The 22,549-nt window shown below is 39.3% G+C and overlaps 1 protein-coding gene across 2 annotated transcripts in view; it reads left to right on the forward strand.

Annotated features, from left to right (window-relative positions):
- The window catches only part of rnf216 (ring finger protein 216), a 58,361-nt gene extending 36,351 nt beyond the window's left edge, over positions 1–22,010 (forward strand). For both annotated transcript variants that reach the window (XM_051934124.1, XM_028814401.2), the window contains exons 20-23: positions 6,317–6,414; positions 17,323–17,545; positions 18,511–18,580; positions 21,127–22,010. In XM_051934124.1, coding sequence (XP_051790084.1) covers positions 6,317–6,414; positions 17,323–17,545; positions 18,511–18,580; positions 21,127–21,449 — 714 coding nt within the window. In that variant the 3' untranslated portion in view covers positions 21,450–22,010. The remainder of the gene's footprint in view (positions 1–6,316; positions 6,415–17,322; positions 17,546–18,510; positions 18,581–21,126) is intronic.
- The last annotated feature ends 539 nt before the right edge of the window (positions 22,011–22,549 follow it).

Consider the following 22,549-nt stretch of genomic DNA (forward strand, 5'->3'; position numbering starts at 1 on the left):
CCAGTGCATCTGAATCTGAATTACAGGGTTCTTATATTTTGCCAAAACAAGTCTTTGTGGTGAGTTTTGATTGTTGTACTTAAGTTTAAATGGAAACCATTATTTTCATAAAGAAACAATCCAGAAAGTGTAAACTAATTTTTATTATAAGTAAACTATACTCGCACCTGGCCTTTTTTTATGAAGGTCACGCCTGCATTCTTGAATCTGATTCACTCTCTGGCTTTGACTTAATGAATCCCTTGAGGATAGATACTTTGTTTTCAGATGGCATCTCATGCCCCCAGATTCTGTCTGTAATATCAAAGTAGATGCTGTTTCATGCATTATTTATTGTACAGGAGGCACTTAAAGAAACTGCACATGTCCCACTAATGTCTCAGTTTATTCATTTATTTTCAAATGTTGTACAACAACAACAACATTTATTTATATAGCACATTTTCATACAAAAAGTAGCTCAAAGTGCTTTACATAATGAAGAAAAGAAAAATTAAAAGACAAAATAAGAAATTAAAATAAGGCAACATTAGTTAACATAGAAAAGGAGTAAGGTCCGATGGCTAGGGTGGACAGAAAAAACAAAAAAACTCCAGAAAGCTGGAGAAAAAAATAAAATCTGTAGGGGTTCCAGGCCACGAGACCATGACATGTGTATTTTGTCTGGTACTGATGGTTACATAAAAGTAACTGCCAAGCACACTACACACATGCTGTAGGTTATATCTGGAGTATACTGGATGTTGTGTGTTGGGGGGGGGGGGGTTATTTGTTTACTCTTTCTTGGAGACTGTAGCTCTGCCAGCTGTAATACAAACATGCATTATTTCTTAATGAATAAGTCTGCGGCTGTTAAATTTGCTCCAAATACCTGCCAGAAATATACTGATTGGACTTCAGTTGAGTTGAAAGTCTGCATTGAGAGATATAGATATAGAGGGGGGTATATGAATGTTTTTATTAAAACACCCAAATCTTATGAGAATATGATAGCATTGCAGGCAAAGTTAGCACTTCATGTGATGTGACGATGTTGCTGGGTCAGCTTGGTTTAAACCATGTAAGGTTTTTGTTTTTGTTTGAGCCTTGTGTAGATGCCACGTGGGCTGGACAGACATCCCGGCCAGAAGAAAACCCAGAAGGAAGGACCAGAATGGTGGACGGACAGTCGGCCCATTAAAAAGAGAAGATATTGCTGGGGGATTTTTATTCCCCCAGCACAGTAGATGGTAGCATCCCTAGTTATCGGTGCCCTGTGGGAAGTCAGCAAGGCATGCCGGGAAATGTAGTCCAGAAAGGGCAGCCCTGCTGGGGTCATGGGGTACTGCAAGAGGGTGCTGTAGGGAAACAAGCTCCCTACTGTGATGAGGGACTTCCGTGTGACCCAGAAGTACTTCGATCTGGCAATTGCCCTGGCGCTGGAAGTACTCCCGGGTCTATAATAAAAGGAACCGCACTTCTTTATCCAGGCAAGTCATAGCTGGGAGATGGAGAGGCAACACTTGACTGGAGGAGGGCAGTTTGGTGGTGAGAGTTCTTGGGAAGAGAGAAAACCTGTGGTTTGTGCTTTTGTACCGTGTTGGAGGCATTTGTTGAACAACCTTCATTTGAACCCAGGACTGTGATTCTGTGTTTGTGTTGGGGTTTGGGCTTGCTGATGCCCCGGGTATCCATCACTCTTGCAATGTGACTAGTGCATCATGAAATAGTGGACTAACATTTTGCTACTAGTATGATTCCTGGCCCCTTCAACTTAGTACTGATTTTGGAATGGGTGATTTCATGATGTGCTTGCTTGCAAGCCAAGATGTGAGCACCTTGCTTTTTGATGAGCGAGAAATCTAAATTTTTAATCTTTCTCATTTGAATAGATGCTAACTGGTACTTTCTTAATACAAGGTATTAGTGAACCTTTTTTTGGTTATATCTGTGGAGTTTACTAATACATAATACAGTACTAATAAAAATTATTTTGCTATGCAAGGTGTTATTAAACAAATACCTTTTAATATTTCAGTCACCAAATAGTAAAACTTAATAGAATTCATGTTCTAATGATCCATTACTGTCATCCTGAAAATGGGATGCTTAACCATTACCTTCATTAAACTATGAAATTTGAGGGTGGCTGTATTTTGGCCTCTCGCCTGACTACAAGTAAAAGGTATTTGGCTAGGTAAAGTAAACAAACCAAAGAAAGTACACCGTACCGTCTACCTGGAAATTATTTGAGTTTAAGTACCAAAACATGGTTTCCAACTTTATTTTAGTTGGGAATGTGACCTCATACCCAACAGACCAGTTCAAACCACCTTGATTAACTACCTAGGTCAAGCTCTAAAATCATTTTTATATTTTACAATGCAACACAACATTCAGTGTTTTATCTGTACCTACTTCGTTGGACAAACATCATTTATAAATGTGGTGCTTTCTTAAGTGTGTAGTGTATCGAATCTATATCATGTTTGGTTAATTGGAAGTTCAGTAAATATAACATTAAAAATTAAAAAGTTAGGTATGACAGCCATTTCCATTGGTGAGAATGTCTTTTTTTTTTTTTTTTTTTTTTTCTTTCTTGTCCCCAAGTGTAGCATGGTATGCTAGAGACTCTTGGACCACAAATGAGTAGGAAGGCAATCTCTAGATGTCTTGCTGCAAGGCTTATTTTAATGTTAATGCATTTTCTGTTGCCAAACCTTATATGCAATAATAAAAAGCAGGCCTTCTTTGTTAGCAATCTGCCTGTAGGCCACAAGCAGTTGTACAATACTGCACTGGCAGATGTGCTTCTTTTGAAGCTTGTGCTAATTGCATTTGGGTTGTATGAGTGATCTCCCTCCTGTTTGCCTGCCAACAAAGGCTCATCTGAAAAAGTGTTTGACTACATCTGTGCTTGTTGTCTAAACACAAGTATACTCACTACACCCTTTTGGGGGGTGCAACCTGTGCCATTCTTAGTATAATGAGAACAGAAGTTTGACAAATTTTAATGGTAAACATTCAGTCCATCAAGATCTGATCACAAAGAAAGATTTGTAAATTTAGACCTTGAAGTTAGAAATTTACCTTAGCAGAGTGTATGCCATTAATATAACTTAGAAAATGTACCAGTTCAATGACATGTACCCTTTTAATTCTGCTAATTAACCTGGGTGAAATCCATTTTTTTCATTACCTTTTAAACCAGTAGGTTTTAATTTATCTTCTACTGGACTTTATTAAGAGGATTTTGAAAGTCTAAATTATGTTATGCTTTTTCTTTTGACAACTACTCCAGTATCCAGCATAGTCTTATAGATGGGTTAATGAATGGGGTTGATTCTATCAAACCAATGTTGGCTTCTACTTTTGGTATACCATTTGTCTCTTTCCTTGTAGACTGCAGCCACAAGTGTATTGGTTGACTACTGTAGATACTGTTATGGTGTGTGAGAGGGTTTTTTATTTTTTATGTCTCGGACATGCAGACAATCCTACAGTGTAGCACAGAATTTTCAACTACAGAACTTGAGCAAGATCCAGAGGTGATGTTGTTGTGAAGTAAACTCATGTACCTGATTTTCACTTCCCTGGCTTCTCTTAGAAATATGTAATATTCTTGATTTCTTAACAAGATGATGCTAGAGTTGGCTGTTAAGTGTAATAAGTTGTCATATGGTCTAATTTAAAATAATTAAATAATGGTCTTAGCTCAAATTAAAATACAGAGCACCACAAATGTGCAAAAAATTAAGTTAGAGTTTTGTAGCAGATTGACAAAAATTTAATATTTCTTTACTTTCACCATGTGTTTGAGACAAGGAGTAAAATGCTTCTAACCAGGAGAGACATCCCTTCTGTGTTCTCTGGCAATTTGTGCCGTTTTCAGATGCTTCATCAGAGTTCGTAGAGGAAAATAATTTTAAAATTGAAATGGGATACCAAAATAGTCTCCCCAAGTTGTTAATTTTCTGTATCTTGACTGTGTAATTGCTAATTTAGATGTCTGTTGCTACAGTGGAGTATTTTTGAATAAATAATACTCTAATCAGGTAGCTAATTCCTCCCATTCAGTACTGTTTAGCCTGTTGCAGCATGTGCTTTTATTTTTAGTTTGTTTGGCTGTTGCTTCTGGCTCACATACTGGTGCTCTTATAAATGTCATCCCAGAGGACAGAAAAGGTCCCAGCAGGTTTAAATTTTTTTTTTTTTTTTTTTTTTTAAACTACACTTGACAAAAAGCATTAGGAAAAGCAGAAGTTGTCAATAGTTTGCCTGCCCGCTAGTCTGTATGCTTTTTTAATTGCAGTGTGTACAACTGAAACTTTTAGATTTTGTTTAAGGGTTCACATTTTCTGTGAGGTGTGTGGTTTTTTTTTTTGTTCTGTGTACTCCAGTTTTTCTCCTATATTCAAAAGTTGAATACTTTTTAAGTCAAATAGCAGTTGTAAAATGGCAAATTCTGTCTGTAATTGAGCCTTACAATTAACTGGTGGCACCCTGTTAAGATTTTATTTCTTGCCTTGTGCTCCGTTCTGCTGGAACAGGCTTTTGTCCCCAAGTAAAATTTGAATTGGAGTAGGTAAGCTTCACAATAATATTTTCTTCATATTAAAAACTCCAAAAACTACAATTTCTATCAACCTTGCAAATTTAGGAATTTCATTAAATGATGGGTTGCATATTGTCCTACTTTGTAACCAGCAAAGCCACTCTTGATCAGGTGTATGTTTTGAATTTGCATATTTTCAGTGTCCTTTATGGATTTTTCTCCATTGTGATGAACCTATTTGCCCACATCTGTGAAACACCTGTTACTTTAAATGCAAACATGGAAGATGTGTTGGTGAGACCATCAGGGTGCTGTCCTTCAGATGAGGCATTGAACCGAGGTTCTAACTATCTGTGGTCATCAAAAGATCCCTGGACATCTTTCAAAAAGAGAAGTGTGTAACCTGATGTACTGTGTCCTGACTAAAGTGCCTACCACAGCCTTGTCTATTTAGGCCTAATCATCCTGTCCCTTATTGGCTAACAATCTCTCTCTCACCCCTTCATTACCTAATGTGTGGTGAGTGTACTTTTACAAAGATGGCTGCCATTGCATCATCCAGATGATGAATGCTTCTCATTGGTAGTGATTTAAATTGGCTTCCCACTGTCATGTAAATCACTTACGGTAGTTAAGTAAAGGTGCTATGTTCTTCTGCTTCAAAAATATTAATGCTGTGAGGATAAACACCGCCTCTCCATGAGCTTCAATTTGATAAGTGGGATAGAAATGGGTGGCGCAGTGGGTAGCGCTGCTGCCTCGCAGTTGGGAGATCTGGGGACCTGGGTTCGCTTCCCGGGTCCTCCCTGCGTGGAGTTTGCATGTTCTCCCCGTGTCTGCGTGGGTTTCCTCCGGGCGCTCCGGTTTCCTCCCACAGTCCAAAGACATGCAGGTTAGGTGGATTGACGATTCTAAATTGGCCCTAGTGTGTGCTTGGTGTGTGGGTGTGTGTGTGTGTGTCCTGCAGTGGATTGGCACCCTGCCCAGGATTGGTTCCTGCCTTGTGCCCTGTGTTGGCTGGGATTGGCTCCAGCAGACCCCCGTGACCCTGTGTTCGGATTCAGCGGGTTGGAAAATGGATGGATGGATGGATGGAAAATGGCTGTGTGGATAAATACTTCAATCCTTAAGTTGGGTTAATGATTTAAATACACATGCATTTTATTTTATATACAGTACTATGTATTTATAGTGATAACTGTCTCATGGAGCTTTGCAAATAAAAGATGCATATTTACTAATAAAGTGCAAACAGATTAAATGACTTACTACAGTGCATCACACTTCAGTACTGTAATTTTGTTACGTTAAGTTTAGTTTCAAAGTGTAACTTGATCACTTTAACCAAGTTTACTTTAGTAAAACTCCATTAGCTCTCCCTTTTTTTTTTTTCTTCCCCTTTTCCCCCAGTTACTAATGTGGTGGAACCTATTAACATAGGAGCAAAATGCTGAATGGGGAGAAAAGAAAAAAAAAAAAAGGTTTATAATTTAGGCTAAAAACCTAAACTAAATTGACTTTTATAGTATTGGGTTTTCTGTGCGTCAACATGAAGTCCTTTTGCATGTATACCTCCCACAAAGGCATCTGTTTATCCTCCAGCTATTAATATTAAGTGTAGGGTCTTTTAAACAAAGGGAAGCTCCTCCTTTAGCATAAAGGCATGAACAATGGGCACATTCAAAGCTTTATAATAGTGTGTATATATAATGAACCTTTTGGGGGGTGGTTGGTTGAAAGTTTTTGTATTGTTTGCTTAAAGAAGATTTTCCTTAACTCTAGGAATCCTGTCGGAAATGCCAAATACAATGGAAAGATCATATTGATCTGACGTGTGCCGAGGTTGCAGAGAAAGATGAAATCCGAATAAGAGTTGCATTGTAAGTTTGTTTTACTGGCTTTTCAGCATGGGGTGAATAGAAACATACTTTTCCTGATGATTACAGAACTTTAATGTTTACTCTTTTTTTTTTTTTTTGCTTGGCTGTTTTCTTGTGATTAGTTGGTGTGCAGGTTTTACTTTAACCAGTTAGATTTTTATATCCATAGAAGAGGTGCTTTAATTACAATTACTTGGTTTACAAAGCAGTGTTTAGGTGTCTTTACTAAACAAAGAAAGGAAAAATCTTAATGAGGCCACATATTAAGAATAAGCCTTCAGAAGTAAATTTAGTTAATCTGATGTGCAAATGTTAAATGAATTGGATTGAGCCCACATCCACAATTCTGTACCCTTTCAATGTTAAGTGTTGTACAGGATGGGGAGGTAGGATACAGCTGGTTGTCACAGCATCCTCTTCCAGTCTCTGAGGACTTAACACATCCTTTTGTTACCAGACTGAAGTGCCTCATTCTAACAGGAACTATTTAATGCTAAAATGAAGGGATTCCTACTGCTTTGTCTTGTTCTGAAAAATTGCATCTGAAGTGAGAAATCTCCCTCATCCTTGAAATGCATATCTGTGGGTGCCATTTTATGCAAGCTACATCTTACAAAGAACTGTAAATATTAATTTAGTGTTAAACTAGATTATGTTTCAATTTATAAGGTCCTAATACACTGACCAAAAAGTGGCACCCAGCTGTCATTTTTAGATAGGTAGGACTTTATTAGTCCCAAAGTAGACATCTTTGGCTTTTTACAAGAATATGCATACACACCAGAATGTCTAAAATGGTAATTTTTATTTAATTACATTTATATGGTGCTTATGTATCTTTAATGACCACAGAGAGTTGGGACCTCAGTTTTACATCTCATCAGAAGGACAGCGCCATATTTACAGCACAGTGTCCCCACCATTGCACTGGGGCATTGTGTTCTGCACACAGACAAAGGGTAAGCACCCCCCTGATGGCCTGGCCAACATCTTTTAGAAGCAACCCTAGCTTTTCTACTGTAGATGGTCTCCCGTCCAAGTACTGGATGGGTCCAAACATGCTTAAGAAAGCAAACGTCTGACTTGACCATTCCAGTCTCAGTGAAGCATTATGCAGGCATGTTGCAGTTGGTATAAACAAGCCCCAGTAGCATTTCTTGACATACATTTGTCAAATGATTTGTTGGTTAATAGTTCTCAGTGTTCATGTGGCATGCCAAGGATAGGCAGCATTGTTCATAATGCCACTCAGTTTTGCATTAATTCTCTTCTTTTCTACTACCTCCAGGGGGTCCAGAGTGCATCCCATAACTGAGCCTGCTCTTTTAATTACTGTGATTCTGTGGGCTGCTTTTAATAATAATAATAATAATAATACATTTTATTTATATAGCACCTTTCCCATGCTCAATGCACTTACAGAATATAATAAAGAACGGCAGCGTATACAGTATATAGCATTGTACAAACCAGATAAATAAATAAAGAAGATTAAGACAGTGAATTCTGAAAAAAAAGGCCCAGCACACCACTAGCACACAAGCCATCACAGAGCTGTAGATTATGTGAAAGATTTTCTAAAGATCTGAGGCTGGGGCCAGGATCCAGTCAGATATTTTAGGGTAAATACTATGATCACCGATATTTAATATTTTATTTGTTTATTTTTTGTCCTAGTTTTTCAGTTAGTGTAGACTAGAAGTGTAACGTTAACATTAAAAAAAATTCATTAAGCATCAATTAAAATTAAGTACTTAATTAAAAGGTTCTTCATTATAAATATGACAATCTCTGTATCTTTAAGACTGTCTGTTCCTCTTCTAGTTCAGAATACGAGATGCTGTGCTAAACTATTCTGCTTGCTCCCTCGCTGTTCACCCTCTTACACAGTCAGTTTTAAAGGATAAAACAAAAAAAGTTCTGAACTTTTGAAAGCAGCTTCTTTTAATTTCACTGGAAGACTGATCTGTCTGTAGCATGTAGGCCAAGCCTTTTATAATTAGCTGGCCAACATATTTGTCTGCCTTGCCCCTTCATCCAAAGGATGGCTTATCAAATTTCCATTTTCCTTCTACCATTCTGCCCTCTTTAATGTGAAAATCAATGTTTTGATCTTCTCTCACCTAGCTCCCCTCATTTTGCAGTCTGTCTTCCAATAGAACCATATTTGCTTCCTCAAGTCCTGTGATACTTTGCCTAAAGGAGTGACCAATTCATTACAGAAAAAGTATGGAAAGCAAAGCCTGAAAGGCATTTGGAGTGGAAAAACTGCCAATTTTGACTGGCAACAGATCACAGCATCACTAGCCACTGTCCTTTTAGAACAGTAGTTCTCAATCAGGGGGGCTGTGACCCACTAGTGGACCCCAGGAAACTAATGGGGATGGCGCTGCAAGAAGACTGAAAATATAGGGTGGTCCAGACCTAATTATGCAACTTTTAATGTAATGCAGACAAATAATGCAAGACAAAAGAATTGTTCGAAATATCTTTTAATAAACGAATGCAGGGCAGGTGCTGCCATCTATCGGCAACAAAAAGATTTTTTTGTTAATTCTCTATGTAATAAACTTAAGTTATAGTGTAATGAAAATTGCATAATGTAGAAAGCAGTAAAAATAGATAGATACTTTATTAATCCCAAGGGGAAATTCACATACTCCAGCAGCAGCATACTGATAAAGAACAATATTAAATTAAAGAGTGACAACAATGCAGGTATACAGACAGACAATAACCTTGTATAATGTTAACGTTTACCCCCCTCCCCCCCCAACATCGGGTGGAATTGAAGAGTCGCATAGTGTGGGGGAGGAACGATCTCCTCAGTATGTCAGTGGAGCAGGACGGTGACAGCAGTCTGTCGCTGAAGCTGCTCCTCTGTCTGGAGATGATGCTGTTTAGTGGATGCAGTGGATTCTCCATGATTGACAGGAGCCTGCTCAGTGCCCATCGCTCTGCCACGGATGTCAAACTGTCCAGCTCCGTGCCTACAATAGAGCCTGCCTTCCTCACCAGTTTGACCAGGTGTGAGGCGTCCCTCTTCTTTATGCTGCTTCCTCAGCACACCACTGCGTAGAAGAGGGCGCTCACAACAACCGTCTGATAGAACATCTGCAGCATCTTGGTGCAGATGTTGAAGGATGCCAGTCTTCTAAGGAAGTATAGCCGGCTCTGTCCTTTCTTACACAGAGCATCGCTATTGGCAGTCCAGTCCAATTTATCATCCAGCTGCACTCCCAGGTATTTATAGGTTTGCACCCTCTGCACAGTGTCACCTCTGATGATCACGGGGTCCATGAGGGGCCTGGTCCTCCTAAAATCCACCAAAAGCTCCTTGGTTTTGCTGGTGTTCAGTTGTAGGTGATATGAGTCACACCCTTTAACATAGTCCTTGATTAAGTTCCTATACTCCTCTTCCTGCCCATTCCTGATGCAGCCCATGATAGCAGTGTTGTCAGCGAACTTTTGCACGTGGCAGGACTCCGAGTTGTATTGGAAGTCCGATGTATATAGGCTGAACAGGACCGGAGAAAGTACAGTCCCCTGCGGCGCTCCTGTGTTGCTGACCACAATGTCAGACCTACAGTTCCCGAGACGCACATACCGAGGTCTGTCTGTAAGAGAGTCCACGATCCATGCCACCAGGTATGAATCTACTCCCATCTCTTTCAGCTTGTCCCTAAGGAGCAGAGGTTGGATGGTGTTGAAGGCGCTAGAGAAGTCTAGAAGCATGATTCTTACAGCACCACTGCCTCTGTCCAAGTGGGAGAGGGATCGGTGTAGCATGTAGATGATGGCATCCTCCGCTCCCACCTTCTCCTGGTATGCGAACTGCAGAGGGTCGAGGGCATGGCGGACCTGTGGCCTTAGGTGGTGAAGCAGCAGCCGCTCCATGGTCTTCATCACATGTGACGTCAGAGCGACAGGCCGGAAGTCGTTCAGCTCACTAGGACGTGATACCTTTGGGACAGGGGTGATGCAAGATGTTTTCCAAAGCCTCGGGACTCTCCCCTGTTGAAGATGCGTTGTAGAGGACTCCCCAGCTCCAATGCACAGGCCTTCAGCAGTCGCGGCAATACTCCATCTGGACCCACTGCTTTGCTGGCACAAAGTCTCCTCTGCTCCCTGCTCACCTGTGCTGCTGTAATTGTGGGTTGGGGGAAACTCTCTCTTATGCTGGTATCAGCAGAAGGATGGTTGGAGGGTGCAGTACTCTGAGGTGAGAGTGGGTTAGGGTGGTCAAACCTGTTAAAAAGTTGTTCATCTGGTTTGCGCTCTCCACATCTCTCTCGATGGTGGCACCCCACTTCGTGCTGCAGCCAGTGATGATCTTCATCCCATCCCACACTTCCTTCATGCTGTTGTTCAGCAACTTCTGCTCCAGCTTTCTCCTGTACTGCTCCTTCGCCGCCCTGAGCTGGACTCGGAGTTCCTTCTGCACGCGCTTGAGCTCATGCTGATCACCGCCTTTAAAAGTCCTTTTCTTCTGGTTCAAAAGGCCCTTGATGTCACTTGTAATCCATGGCTTGTTGTTAGCATAGCAGCATACTGTTCTTACTGGAACTACAATGTCCATACAGAAGTTGATGTATTCAGTAGTGCAGTCAACAACCTCCTCAATGTTCTCACTATGCGACCCCTGCAAGATATCCCAGTCCATAGTTCCAAAGCATTCTCTCAGAGCCTGCTCTGCTTCAGGGGACCACTTCCTGAATGAGCGTGTGGTTGTAGGTAGCTCCCTCACTCTTGGTTTGTAGTGAGGCTGAAGCAGAACCAGGTTATGATCTGCTTTCCCAAGCGCAGGCAGTGGGGTGGTGCTGTATGTGTCTTTAACGTTTGCATACAGTAGGTCAATAGTCTTATTTCCCCGGGTGTTACAGTCCACATACTGGGAGAAGGCAGGTAATGTTTTGTCCAGCGTCACATGGTTAAAGTCTCCAGCAATTAGCAGAAGTGCCTCGGGGTGCTGCGTTTGCAGTTTAGCATCAGCTGAGTGGAAGATGTCACTCGCTATCTCCACATCCGCCCGAGGAGGGATGTAAACAGTAACAACAATGACATTTCCAAACTCTCTGGGCAAGTAATAGGGACACAAACTTATGGCCAACAGTTCGATGTCCCTGCAGCAAGAGGAGATTTTAACGTTTAGATGTCCAGAGTTGCACCATCTTGTATTGACATAGAGAGTGAGTTCTCCTCCTTTGTGCTTCCCGCAGGTATTTGCGTCTCTGTCCACTCTAACTGTGCTAAACCCGGGTAGCTCCACGTTAGCATCTGGGATGTTAGTTGTTAGCCATGTTTCAGTAAAACACAATAAACTGCATTCTCTGTAGGTCCTGACATTTTTCACCAGTGCAGCCAGTTCGTTGATCTTATTTGGTAGCGAGTTCACATTTCCCAGGATCACAGAAAGCACCGAAGGTTTGTAGCGCCACTTTCTCTCTAGACGCTTGGCTTTTATCTTGGCGCCGGCTCTGCTGCCACGATACGACCTTCTTACGTCGTCAGGTAAATAGGGGACCACACCGGCTCGGGCATTTGTTCTCAGCACTTGAAGTTGACTACTTGAATAGATGAGTCTCGGTGTGTAAAAATCCATTTCCAAGTAGTAAAAAAGTGTAAAAAGTGTCCAGGGAACTAGTCCACATAAAAGAAAGTGGTAGGAGTTGACAGTGAAAGAGAAAAATACAGAAAAAAGGTAAAAAGATAAAGTCATACACGGAGCTGCTGGAAAGGCTGCCACTCGCGGCGGCGCCATACACGGAGCTGCTGGAAAGGCTGCCACTCGCGGCGGCACCCGAGTCATATTAACCAATAATAATAATAATAATATTATTATAATAATAATCGAATCCCTAAAAAATCCCAACTATAGCAGGGGTGTCAAACATACCTTAAAGCAGACTGCTTCATTGATGTTGAGAACCTAGAATACACTGGAAGCAATGATTGTCAGTTTTCTCAAAGATCATCTTTAAAGTGTATCTGTTTTTAGTTTAGCTGGATTACATCTAGGGATGTTCAGATCAATTGGCTGCTGACTGAAATCTGGCCGATTTTTTTTTTTTTTTTTCACTAAAGACACTTGATCTGTAAAAAGGATGATCACAAAAAACAATATTTTCAACCCGTGCCTTTCTAAGCTTTACAGTAATTTAGTTGTGCTCCTTTATACTCGTATTACGGTAGTTAAGCCATTACAAGGTGTGTGTTTTTTGTTTTTTTTAAATAAGTGCAGCAAACTTCTTGCAGTGTAAACAAAGAACAGCAAGTGGAAACTTATTTTTTATCAGTGAACAAGAGGCAATTGGTATATTAGCGTTTACATTAAAGAAAGACAAGTAATAAACTGAAAGTAATGAGAAGTTGTTCTGTGCAACTAGACAAGTGGTCAGAAAAGCTTCTTTAAGGAATTCAGACCTTTATTTTGTCCTTTTAAATTAAAACGCACTGTTTTGAGTTTGGACAGCGAGCTTGTTCAAAATGCACCAGCTTTACACTTTTAAATGGAAAAAGAAAAATTTGAAATTGAAGCTTGGTAAACAATTTTATTTTTTTAAAGATTTGTACTGTGTTTATTTGTTGTTGTTTGTCATACAGTATACGTTTTGGTAAGAAACAAGTATTTATAATTATACCTCCAGAATTACGAATTTCTAGTTCATACACTGAAGAAAACACACCTGTATAAGTAATAGAAAATGTATATTTTAACAGCAAAAAGCTATATTGCAATTAAAACATAAGTGCATGCATATTTACATATAAGCAGTGTTTAATTGCCAATATCAATTAATTGATTTTGTTGCAGAAATGGTGAAAACTACTGTTTTTAATTAAGGTTGAAAACCACTGCTTTAGAAGATCTGTAGCACACAAGCTGAGTCTTAACACTACCCACATGGTCTATGAGGACTGCTGCATTATGCCTTCTCCACCCAATACCACTCTGTACCCATATCATTCAGTGCCATGTCACACAGTAGATTCTATCACCAACAGTGGGCGTTTTTCATAATATGTACCCTGATCTGGACCGAAAAACTCCTTTCCTTTACTTTTGTGTCTCATGTTCCGTGCAATTGTTTTCATATAAGCAAGGCCACCATATGTTTGTGTAATTCAGCACAGCACATATGAGGTCTCATTTAAAAGGGTGAAATATCAGACTTAAAGTAATTCTATCTAAAGAAAACTAGTTGAGATAAATGTAAAGCAAACTCCAATCACATTAGTGAATCCCACAGCAACTAGACCTTTGGTCCTGTCATATTCATACAGATTAAACTGGTATGATGTAAGGCAGGGGTGGGCAAAGTCATTCCTGGAGGGCCGTAGTGGCTGCAGGTTTTTGTTCTAACCCAATTGCTTAATAAGAAGCACTTATTGCTCTAGAAACACTTCTGCTTCATTTTAGTCGTCTCCCTCATTAAGATTTTGAACCCTTATTGCTTATTTAAGTCTTAAACAGCTGCATTCTGTTTTTAATTGCTCCTTATTAGCAATAAGATGCAAATGACAAAAGAAACCAGCAGTTATCCATTTTGCTTGTTACCCTTTACACCTGTGTGTATTTATCGTGCACTATTTGGTTTAATTAAATACTTGGAAGGAAAGAGAAGAGAAAAAAGTGAAGGATTGAGAATTACCCGTCCATTTTACACTTCAAAGTATTTGGATGATATCCTTAGAATGGAAAAAAAAATCTAGGATATGAGAATGACTTGACTTAGCAGAGTTAAAGCACTAATAAGCCATGAAATGTAATTATTAGCAAGGATTGTTTTCTAATTAAGCAACTGGGTTGGAACAAAAACCCGCAGCCACTGCGGCCCTCCAGGAATGACTTTGCCCACCCCTGATGTAAGGCATGGGTGTCAAACTCTGATCCTGGAGTGTAGCAATCCACTGCAGATTTTCATTTCAGCCACTTTCTTAAATGAATTTCCAAATGCTGCTGTTAGTGAAATACACGTTTTCCCTTAATTTTAATTGACTTTCTAAAATTCACAAAACTTAATTGTTACCAACCAAATAGGGTGTAAAATGAGCCATTAGATGACTAGCTAATTTGATCATTCAAATATCTGCTTCAATAAAATATGTGAAAAGTGAAAAAGGTCTCAGATATCAATCTGTTAGGTCTACAAAATTTTGGATGGTACACTCCGAAAAAAAGAATCAACATTTTTGGAAATATTGGCGTTCTCATTATGCCACACAGGATAAGATGACTATTCTTCCTAAACTTCTTTTTTTATTTCAAAACATTCCAATATATATCAAATCGTTTTTAAAGCAATTAGATTCAACTATAACCTCATTTATTTGGAACTCAAAACACTCACGTATCTGAAGAGTGACCCTACAAGGACCTCCGGCAGAAGGTGGCATGGCTTTACCTAATTTTCAGTTTTATTACTGGGCAGCAAACATACAAGCCATAAAAACCTGGACACAAAAAAATGAACATACACAGGCTTGGCCGGCAATAGAAGTAAAATCCTGTAGTACTTCTTTATACTCCCTGCTCTGCGCTCCAATAAATGCAAGTTATCGCAAATATACTAATAACCCAATTGTGCTTTACTCGCTCAGAATATGGAACCAACTTAGAAAGCATTTTAAGATGGAAAATCTTTTATCTATGGCACCTCTGCAAGAGAACCACCTCTTTCAACCCTTGCAAACATATCCAGTGTAACAGTAGGGGGCGCTATTGCTCCCTTGAACCCTCAGGTACCATGCCAAACACCAGGTAAAAGTATAATACTTCTTATTTTTATTATAATACTGTGCACTAAGCACCCTCCACTACACATACAATACTCAATCCTCCTCTCCCAGACACTTAGCCACCCTTCCTCCCAGCTCAGCTCAGCGTCTGGGCTTTCCCAAGGTCCTTTTATATCCCCTGACCTGGAAGTGGTTCCAACCCTGCAGTCCATGATTTGTTATCACTTCCGGGTCAGATTAAAAGTCCTTTTCTTCATCCCGGAAGCACATCATTCCTTCTGTCCATGTGACCAGGACGTGCTTCCAGGTTATAGGGCACGTAGCACTCCTCAAGCCTCCCTACAGCGGCTCCTGGTGGTCCCCATGATATCCAGCAGGGCTGTTTGTAAAAACTACAAGGTCCATGAGGCCCTGCTGGAATTCAGGGAGCCTCCATACTGCTGGGAGGGCTCCACCCGGTGGTTTGGAGGTGTGGGCCGGAATATATGGCCGGCCATCCCTCACACCAGTTTTTAATACCTGGAAAAGATTTGGGATTAAATTGCCCAGAGATCTTTATATAGACAATATCTTTGCATCCTTAGAACAATTACGTTCCAAATTCAACCTCCCAGCTACACATTTTTTTCACCATCTTCAAATTAGAAACTTTGTTAAACAGAAACTGCCCGATTTTCCTCATCTCGTACCCTCCACCATGCTGGAAAAAATACTGCTCAATTTCGAGGAATTAGACATCATTTCCACGTTATATAAAATCTTATTAGAGTCACTTCCTTTCAAAGATCCAAGAGGACATTGGGGGAAAAAGATCTCTTAATCAATATATCGGAAAAGGAGTGGAAGGTAGCATTGCAGAGAAGTCACTCGAGCTCCATATGCGCAACGCATAAAATTATTCAACTTAAAATTATATATCGAGCTCATCTGTCTCGCTTAAAACTGTCCAAAATGTTTCCAGGGCAAGATCCAACCTGCGAACGCTGCAACCAAGCTCCTGCCTCACTGGGTCACGTGTTTTGGGCCTGCACCAAATTAACATCATTTTGGACCAGCATTTTTAAGTGCCTTTCAGACAGCCTTGGTGTCACAATCCCTCCTAACCCATTAACAGCTGTGTTCGGTGTTCTTCCAGACGGACTTGTAGTGGAGAAGGACAAGCAAACGGTGATTGCATTCACTACACTTTTGGCACGCAGACTTATTTTGTTAAATTGGAAAAATCCTAACTCTCCTCTGATAAGCCAGTGGGAAACCGATGTTTTATATTATTTGAAACTGGAAAAAATCAAATTCTCAGTTAGAGGATCTGTACAGAATTTTTTCAAAACCTGGCAGAATCTAATCAATAATATTTTAGAATAAGAAGAAATAATTACTTCCGCATTTCTTTCCCTTCTCCATTTTTTATTTACCTATATATATTTTTTCCTTTTTTTTGTTTATTTTTGCCCTATTAAAAAGCCCTAAGCAGTTCTCCTTTGGCCATGCTCTCCTTCTCGAGGATGGGGTTTGATTTGTCTTTCTTTTTTGTACAAATTGATCTATTTTATGGAATGATTACAATAAAATTAATAAATTAAAAAAAAAAAAAAAGCCATAGAAGTAAATAACGACATGTTTCATTAACAACACAATTTGGATTCTAATTAAGAAACTGGTTGAAGTAAAAAATGGTGGCCTACCTGGAACACTGTAAATGACCTCTGATTTTGCTAGTCATCTGACTAGTCATCATCTGTTTGTTGTTTGGCTGCTGGTGAAAGGAAAACGGAATTGAGCATTCCTAATCATGAAATGCAAGTCCATTAAAATTAAGGCAAAAGAAGCAAATTCAATGAGTGACAGTAATTGGCTACTAATGAGGAAAGTGGCTAGAAAATCTGCAGTCACTACATTATTCCAGGATCTGGTACCCCAGTGTAAGTTTTATAAATGATAATAGAATTTTTATAATTCTAAATTTCTTACCTTTTTATTTTTGATTAGTACCTGTTTAAACAGCAGAAGCAGTTCCTGTAAACCTGGATAACAACTGAATAGTTCAGTTATAAGTGCCAAGTAACTTGCCTGATTAAAGAATCAACCATCTTTGGAGGACATTTTTTGTTTTGGAAATAGCATGTATTTTGTACAATTCTTAATGCTTTATTCCTTTTCTTTTTACAGTGAAGAGAAGATGACTGCTGCCAGAGTGAGAAAGTGCCATAGTTGTGGTACAAGCCTTGTCAAATCAGAGGGATGCAATCGAATGTCCTGCCGCTGTGGTGCCCATATGTGTTATATCTGTCGAGCCCCAATAAGTGGCTACAATCACTTTTGTCAACATGCACGAACTCCTGGAGCACCATGCCGAATCTGTTCAAAGTGTTCTCTTTGGTCAGATCCTACAGTAAGTCATTCAGTTGCTTCATTTGTTAGTGTGATGTTCTGCAGCATTCCCCCAAACAAAGGGTTGGGACTATAACCTACCAAACTGCATTGATACAAAAGTAGATTCAGCTTTTTGCTAATCAGTGGTTTCAATACCTTTTTGTTTTTGTTGTTCAGTTATCAAATGTATAGTTTTTTTTTTTTTTTTTTCTTTCATGTCCAAACAGCTGGCGCGATTTTCATGAAACTTGGTACAAATGTTTCTCATTGGTTGACTAAAAATACTGTAGTGTGAAATCAGCCCTAACCCACCCCCTTCTGGGTAGGGTGGGGGGTGATCTTGTCGTCTTGTATGCATGTTATCATCCAGTTGACACTCAGAACAACCACCAGAGGGCAAACTGGAGGAGACTGCCAGCATTCTTTGTTTGAGCATCACCGTGCCCCTGTTGCTTTTGAAATTAGAGTTGGCTGGATCCAAGCGTCAACTGGATGATAACATACATACAAGACTGCAAGACAAACACATTGGTGAGTCTTCATTGTTAATTTATTTTTAAAGTTGTGTGTTTTTTTTTTTTTTTGTTTTATTATTTTTCTCAAACAATTTATATATAAAAAAAGATCACTATTTTCCTCCCGGGCAACACTGGGTATTTCAGAGATTTTGTAATAAATATATATGCAATGTAAAACTTTCCCTTCTTTTGGTCCAATTGTTATGTTGCTCTTATATTTCACAGTAGTAAGCTCTAATAGTTATAAAGTGAATGCAAGGATTTTGAACTTTTTGCAACTGAGTGCATGTTAGGTATCATAATATAGGAAGAGAGGAAGCTAAGAGTGACTTTTATCATTTGTTTAAACATGTTGGCAAGTTGTTCTATTGGTGTAATTTCAACCATCACAAAGGCACATATGTAATATGTGAATATATTTGTGGGTGGTTAATTTTTATTTTTTTTTTTTTTAATTAAAAAACAGCAAGATGATGAACGGATAATCCATGAACTTCAACAAGAAGCAGAAGAGGAGCTGAAAAAGAAATTGCCAGGTAAAACAAAATGGAACCTCTTGATTTCTTATCTAATGTGAATGTTTGCCCAGATAAGCCATCCCAGAAGACAGTACAGACCCATTGATACATGGGCTATGTGCGGTCTCCATAGATTTTCTTGTTGCCTTTCAGCTCCTTAATACACATACTCTGGTGTACAGTAATCCCTCCTCCATCGCGGGGGTTGCGTTCCAGAGCCACCCACGAAATAAGAAAATCCGCGAAGTAGAAACCATATGTTTATATGGTTATTTTTATATTGTCATGCTTGGGTCACAGATTTGCGCAGAAACACAGGAGGTTGTAGAGAGACAGGAACGTTATTCAAACACTGCAAACAAACATTTGTCTCTTTTTCAAAAGTTTAAACTGTGCTCCATGACAAGACAGAGATGACAGTTCCATCTCACAATTAAAAGAATGCAAACATATCTTCCTCTTCAAAGGAGTGCGTGTCAGGAGCAGTGACTGTCACAGAGATAGAGAGAGAAAAGCAAACAAATCAATAGGGCTGTTTGGCTTAAGTATGCGAAGCACCATGGCACAAAGCTGTTGAAGGCGGCAGCTCACACCCCCTCCGTCAGGAGCAGACAAAGAGAGAGAGAGACAGAGTTTGTTTTTCAAGCACAAATCAATACGTGCCCTTCGAGCTTTTAAGTATGCGAAGCACCGTGCAGCATGTCGTTTCAGGAAGCAGCTGCACAAAAGATAGCAACGTGAAGATAATCTTTCAGCATTTTTAGACGAGCGTCTGTATCGTCTAGGTGTGCGAACAGCCCCCCTGCTCAATCCCCCTACATCAGGATCAGAGAAAGTCAGTGCAAGAGAAAGAGAAAAGTAAGCTGGGTAGCTTCTCAGCCATCTGCCAATAGCGTCCCTTGTATGAAATCAACTGGGCAAACCAACTGAGGAAGCATGTACCAGAAATTAAAAGACCCATTGTCCGCAGAAACCCGTGAAGCAGCGAAAAATCCGCGATATATATTTAAATATGCTTACATATAAAATCCGCGATGGAGTGAAGCCGCGAAAGGCGAAGCGCGATATAGCGAGGGATTACTGTAATCCCCTTCCACTCCTATCATGTCTTAGGTTGTCGCTGGTTCTTATTAGTTTGCTCTAAAGTAGAACTTGTAATCATAACACACTGCCGGTCCTAACTCTGTTTATTTGGTGTTGTTTATTGAGTATTTTATGCTATAGCACCAATGCTAAGACCAATTCCTGCATGGTTGAATTACTGGCAATAAAATGTTCTGAATCTAAATCTAAAGATATTAGGCAGATTATGTTCTGAGAGAAGATTCCTAAACCTCAGAAAATCTACAAGAGCTTATGAATCTTGTTTTTCAGGTTATGTGCTTCATATAGCCAAATGGACAGTCTTCTTTACTTTACTTACAAGCATTCCTTTGTGGTTTGTCCAATTAAATTATATGTTAGCCCTTTATGCTCTTAATTCATTCGCCTCCATGCCCATATATTCTGTTAGAGCATTGCAAGGGGTCATACACTAACCCACCAGTAATCGCAGCATTATAAAATTTTTGACAACAGGCCATTCAGCCCAACAAAGCTCACCAATCTTATCTACGTAATTTCTTTGAAATTAACATCAAGTTGACTTTTGAAGGTCCGTAAAGTTTTACTGTCTACCTCACTACTTGGTACTTTATTCCATGCATCTATAGTTGGAAACTTGTTAAGGGTAAAAAACACTGTGTTCAATGTATTTTTGTTTTACTTAATTTAAACTAAATGGCCTGGATCCACCATACTGATTACTTTTATATTCATTTACAATATATAGGGCACAAGGCAGGAAGTCTTGGCACATTGACTTTCACGCACACCCAGTCCCCCAGACCACACACACCTGGCTGCACATCTTTGTTATTTAAAGAATAAAATACAACAATAAGACACACAGCAAGAACTATTTGTCCAAAAGACATAAAGAACACATAACTCAAACCCCCACCTGAATCCAGAAGGTATATAGCCAGAGAGCCTCATGTGAAGGGGTGTTTTCCCTAGAAAAATGTAGCATGATAATAAAAAGATTCTGCATATAATCTCCACATCTTGGAGAACGTGGGAGGAATTGAGACTCTGAGAGAACTTAGAAACTTCATATAGATAGTAACCACAGCTATGAGTAGCATCTCCTGTGCCACTACCTATAAAAGCTAATTTAATATGCTGTAGAGCTAAACAATAAGATCAATTTGGTAAAGAACAATTGTTATATAAAGATTGAGTCATTCTGAGTAGTGATTCAGCCACTGTGAATGCATCACTAAAACAAACTGTAGTATACCACAAATCTGCAGTGTCCTTGTATATTCTTGACATTAAAAGTGTTTATTTTTTTGTGAGCATACCAGTTGTTTTTAACATTTCACACATACCACAAACCTCTAGTAATCATGCCTAGGCAACCATTTTGCCCACCCTCCTGCCAAAAATATAATTTAAAACATAATACTTGTGTGCTTTTAAAATATGCTAATTCTGATTTCTGTGTGTTTTTAATTCAACAGATCAAAATGTTAAACGGGTTGGGCCACCACCAGAAGAGATTCCCAATAATCTAGAGCCAGCTCCTTTCCACAACATACAGGAGGAAATGAGGCAGCATCAACCGCAGCAGCCCCCTCCATTCCTGCCGCTGCCACCACCTGTGCTGTTCGCCCACATGCCACACCAGCGATTTAATATGCCATTGCATTTCCAGCCCATTCCTGCACCTTATGTTCCTCCACTGCCTAATCAGCAGATAAATTTTGATTTTCCCAATATGAATATGGACCTCAACTTGCCTATGCACTATGGGCCCCATCCTCCTCATTTCAGGCCTTTATAGAAAAAAAATAAAAATATACATGTATATTACCTGATCCCAAGTGATTCTCTAATTCAGATTTTGAACCTGTAGATTAAGGTTTGTCCCAAAAATAGTCATTATGACAGTTAAGAAGTGAATTTTATTTGGTGAAAGACTTGCCATGAGCTGACATAATGTTCGTTCATTAGACTGAAATTGTGATGTGCCTAAAACTATAAGATCTGTTTCTATCTCGTCTGTAAACCACAACTGGAGAAAAAGACAAGTTCAGTTGGGTTTTACATTTTGTTCCTGGAGACGCAAATGACGAGAGTCATTTGTTTTGTTTTATAATTTTTCAAAAATTTTATGATGTGTTGCAAATCAACTCTTCCCTTCCTTGAAAGAAAAGTATATATATTTAAAAGCTTCATTTTTGTAAATAAATATTTTGGGTCATTCTTTTGAAAAAAATGTTTTGTTTTTTTTTTGGGTGGTGGGTCAGTAGATGCCTGGCACGAGGTCTTCATGCTTCTTGCTGGTCGTCTTCATTTTTTTGCCAGTGTTGCATTTCTGAAAATAAACACCTTTTGTATCTTCTGAATATTTTACCCTCTTTTCCTTGTTGACATTGTTATTGTTTTAACATTGCTGTTCCCTTTTTGTAAATTTAAGAAATTTTGAGTTTTCATTATTTTGAGGAGATAGTCCAGTTAGTCCAAGCATTTGTGGTTAGCAAAAGCCAAATTATAAAATGTTTCCACTTCACTTACAATACTTGGTAGTTTTGTTCTTGAGTCTCACAACTCTCTGCCTGAAAGTTTTCCTAGCTTCAGCATTTTAATTCTCTTCCCCTTTATTTCCACCTCCTGTACATGATTTACTATGTAATGAAAAAATGCTGATGGATCAGCTTTATCAACGTCTTAAGAATTCTCAAGACCCGGATTGGATCCCCATACAGTGTGCTTAAAACTACAACAGTTTTGTTCCTTGAACCTGTTGGAGTAGGCCAGGCCCTTTTAGTTCCTATCATTTTTTTTGTTTTTTTTTTCCTGCTGTCTTTTTGTAAAATGGTGACCAGAACTGCACAACACCTCACTGTCCATACTAGTGGTTTCAAAATATGTAAAAATTTG

This window comes from Erpetoichthys calabaricus, chromosome 11, assembly GCF_900747795.2.
Source record: "Erpetoichthys calabaricus chromosome 11, fErpCal1.3, whole genome shotgun sequence".
In the NCBI taxonomy this organism is placed as follows: domain Eukaryota; kingdom Metazoa; phylum Chordata; class Cladistia; order Polypteriformes; family Polypteridae; genus Erpetoichthys; species Erpetoichthys calabaricus.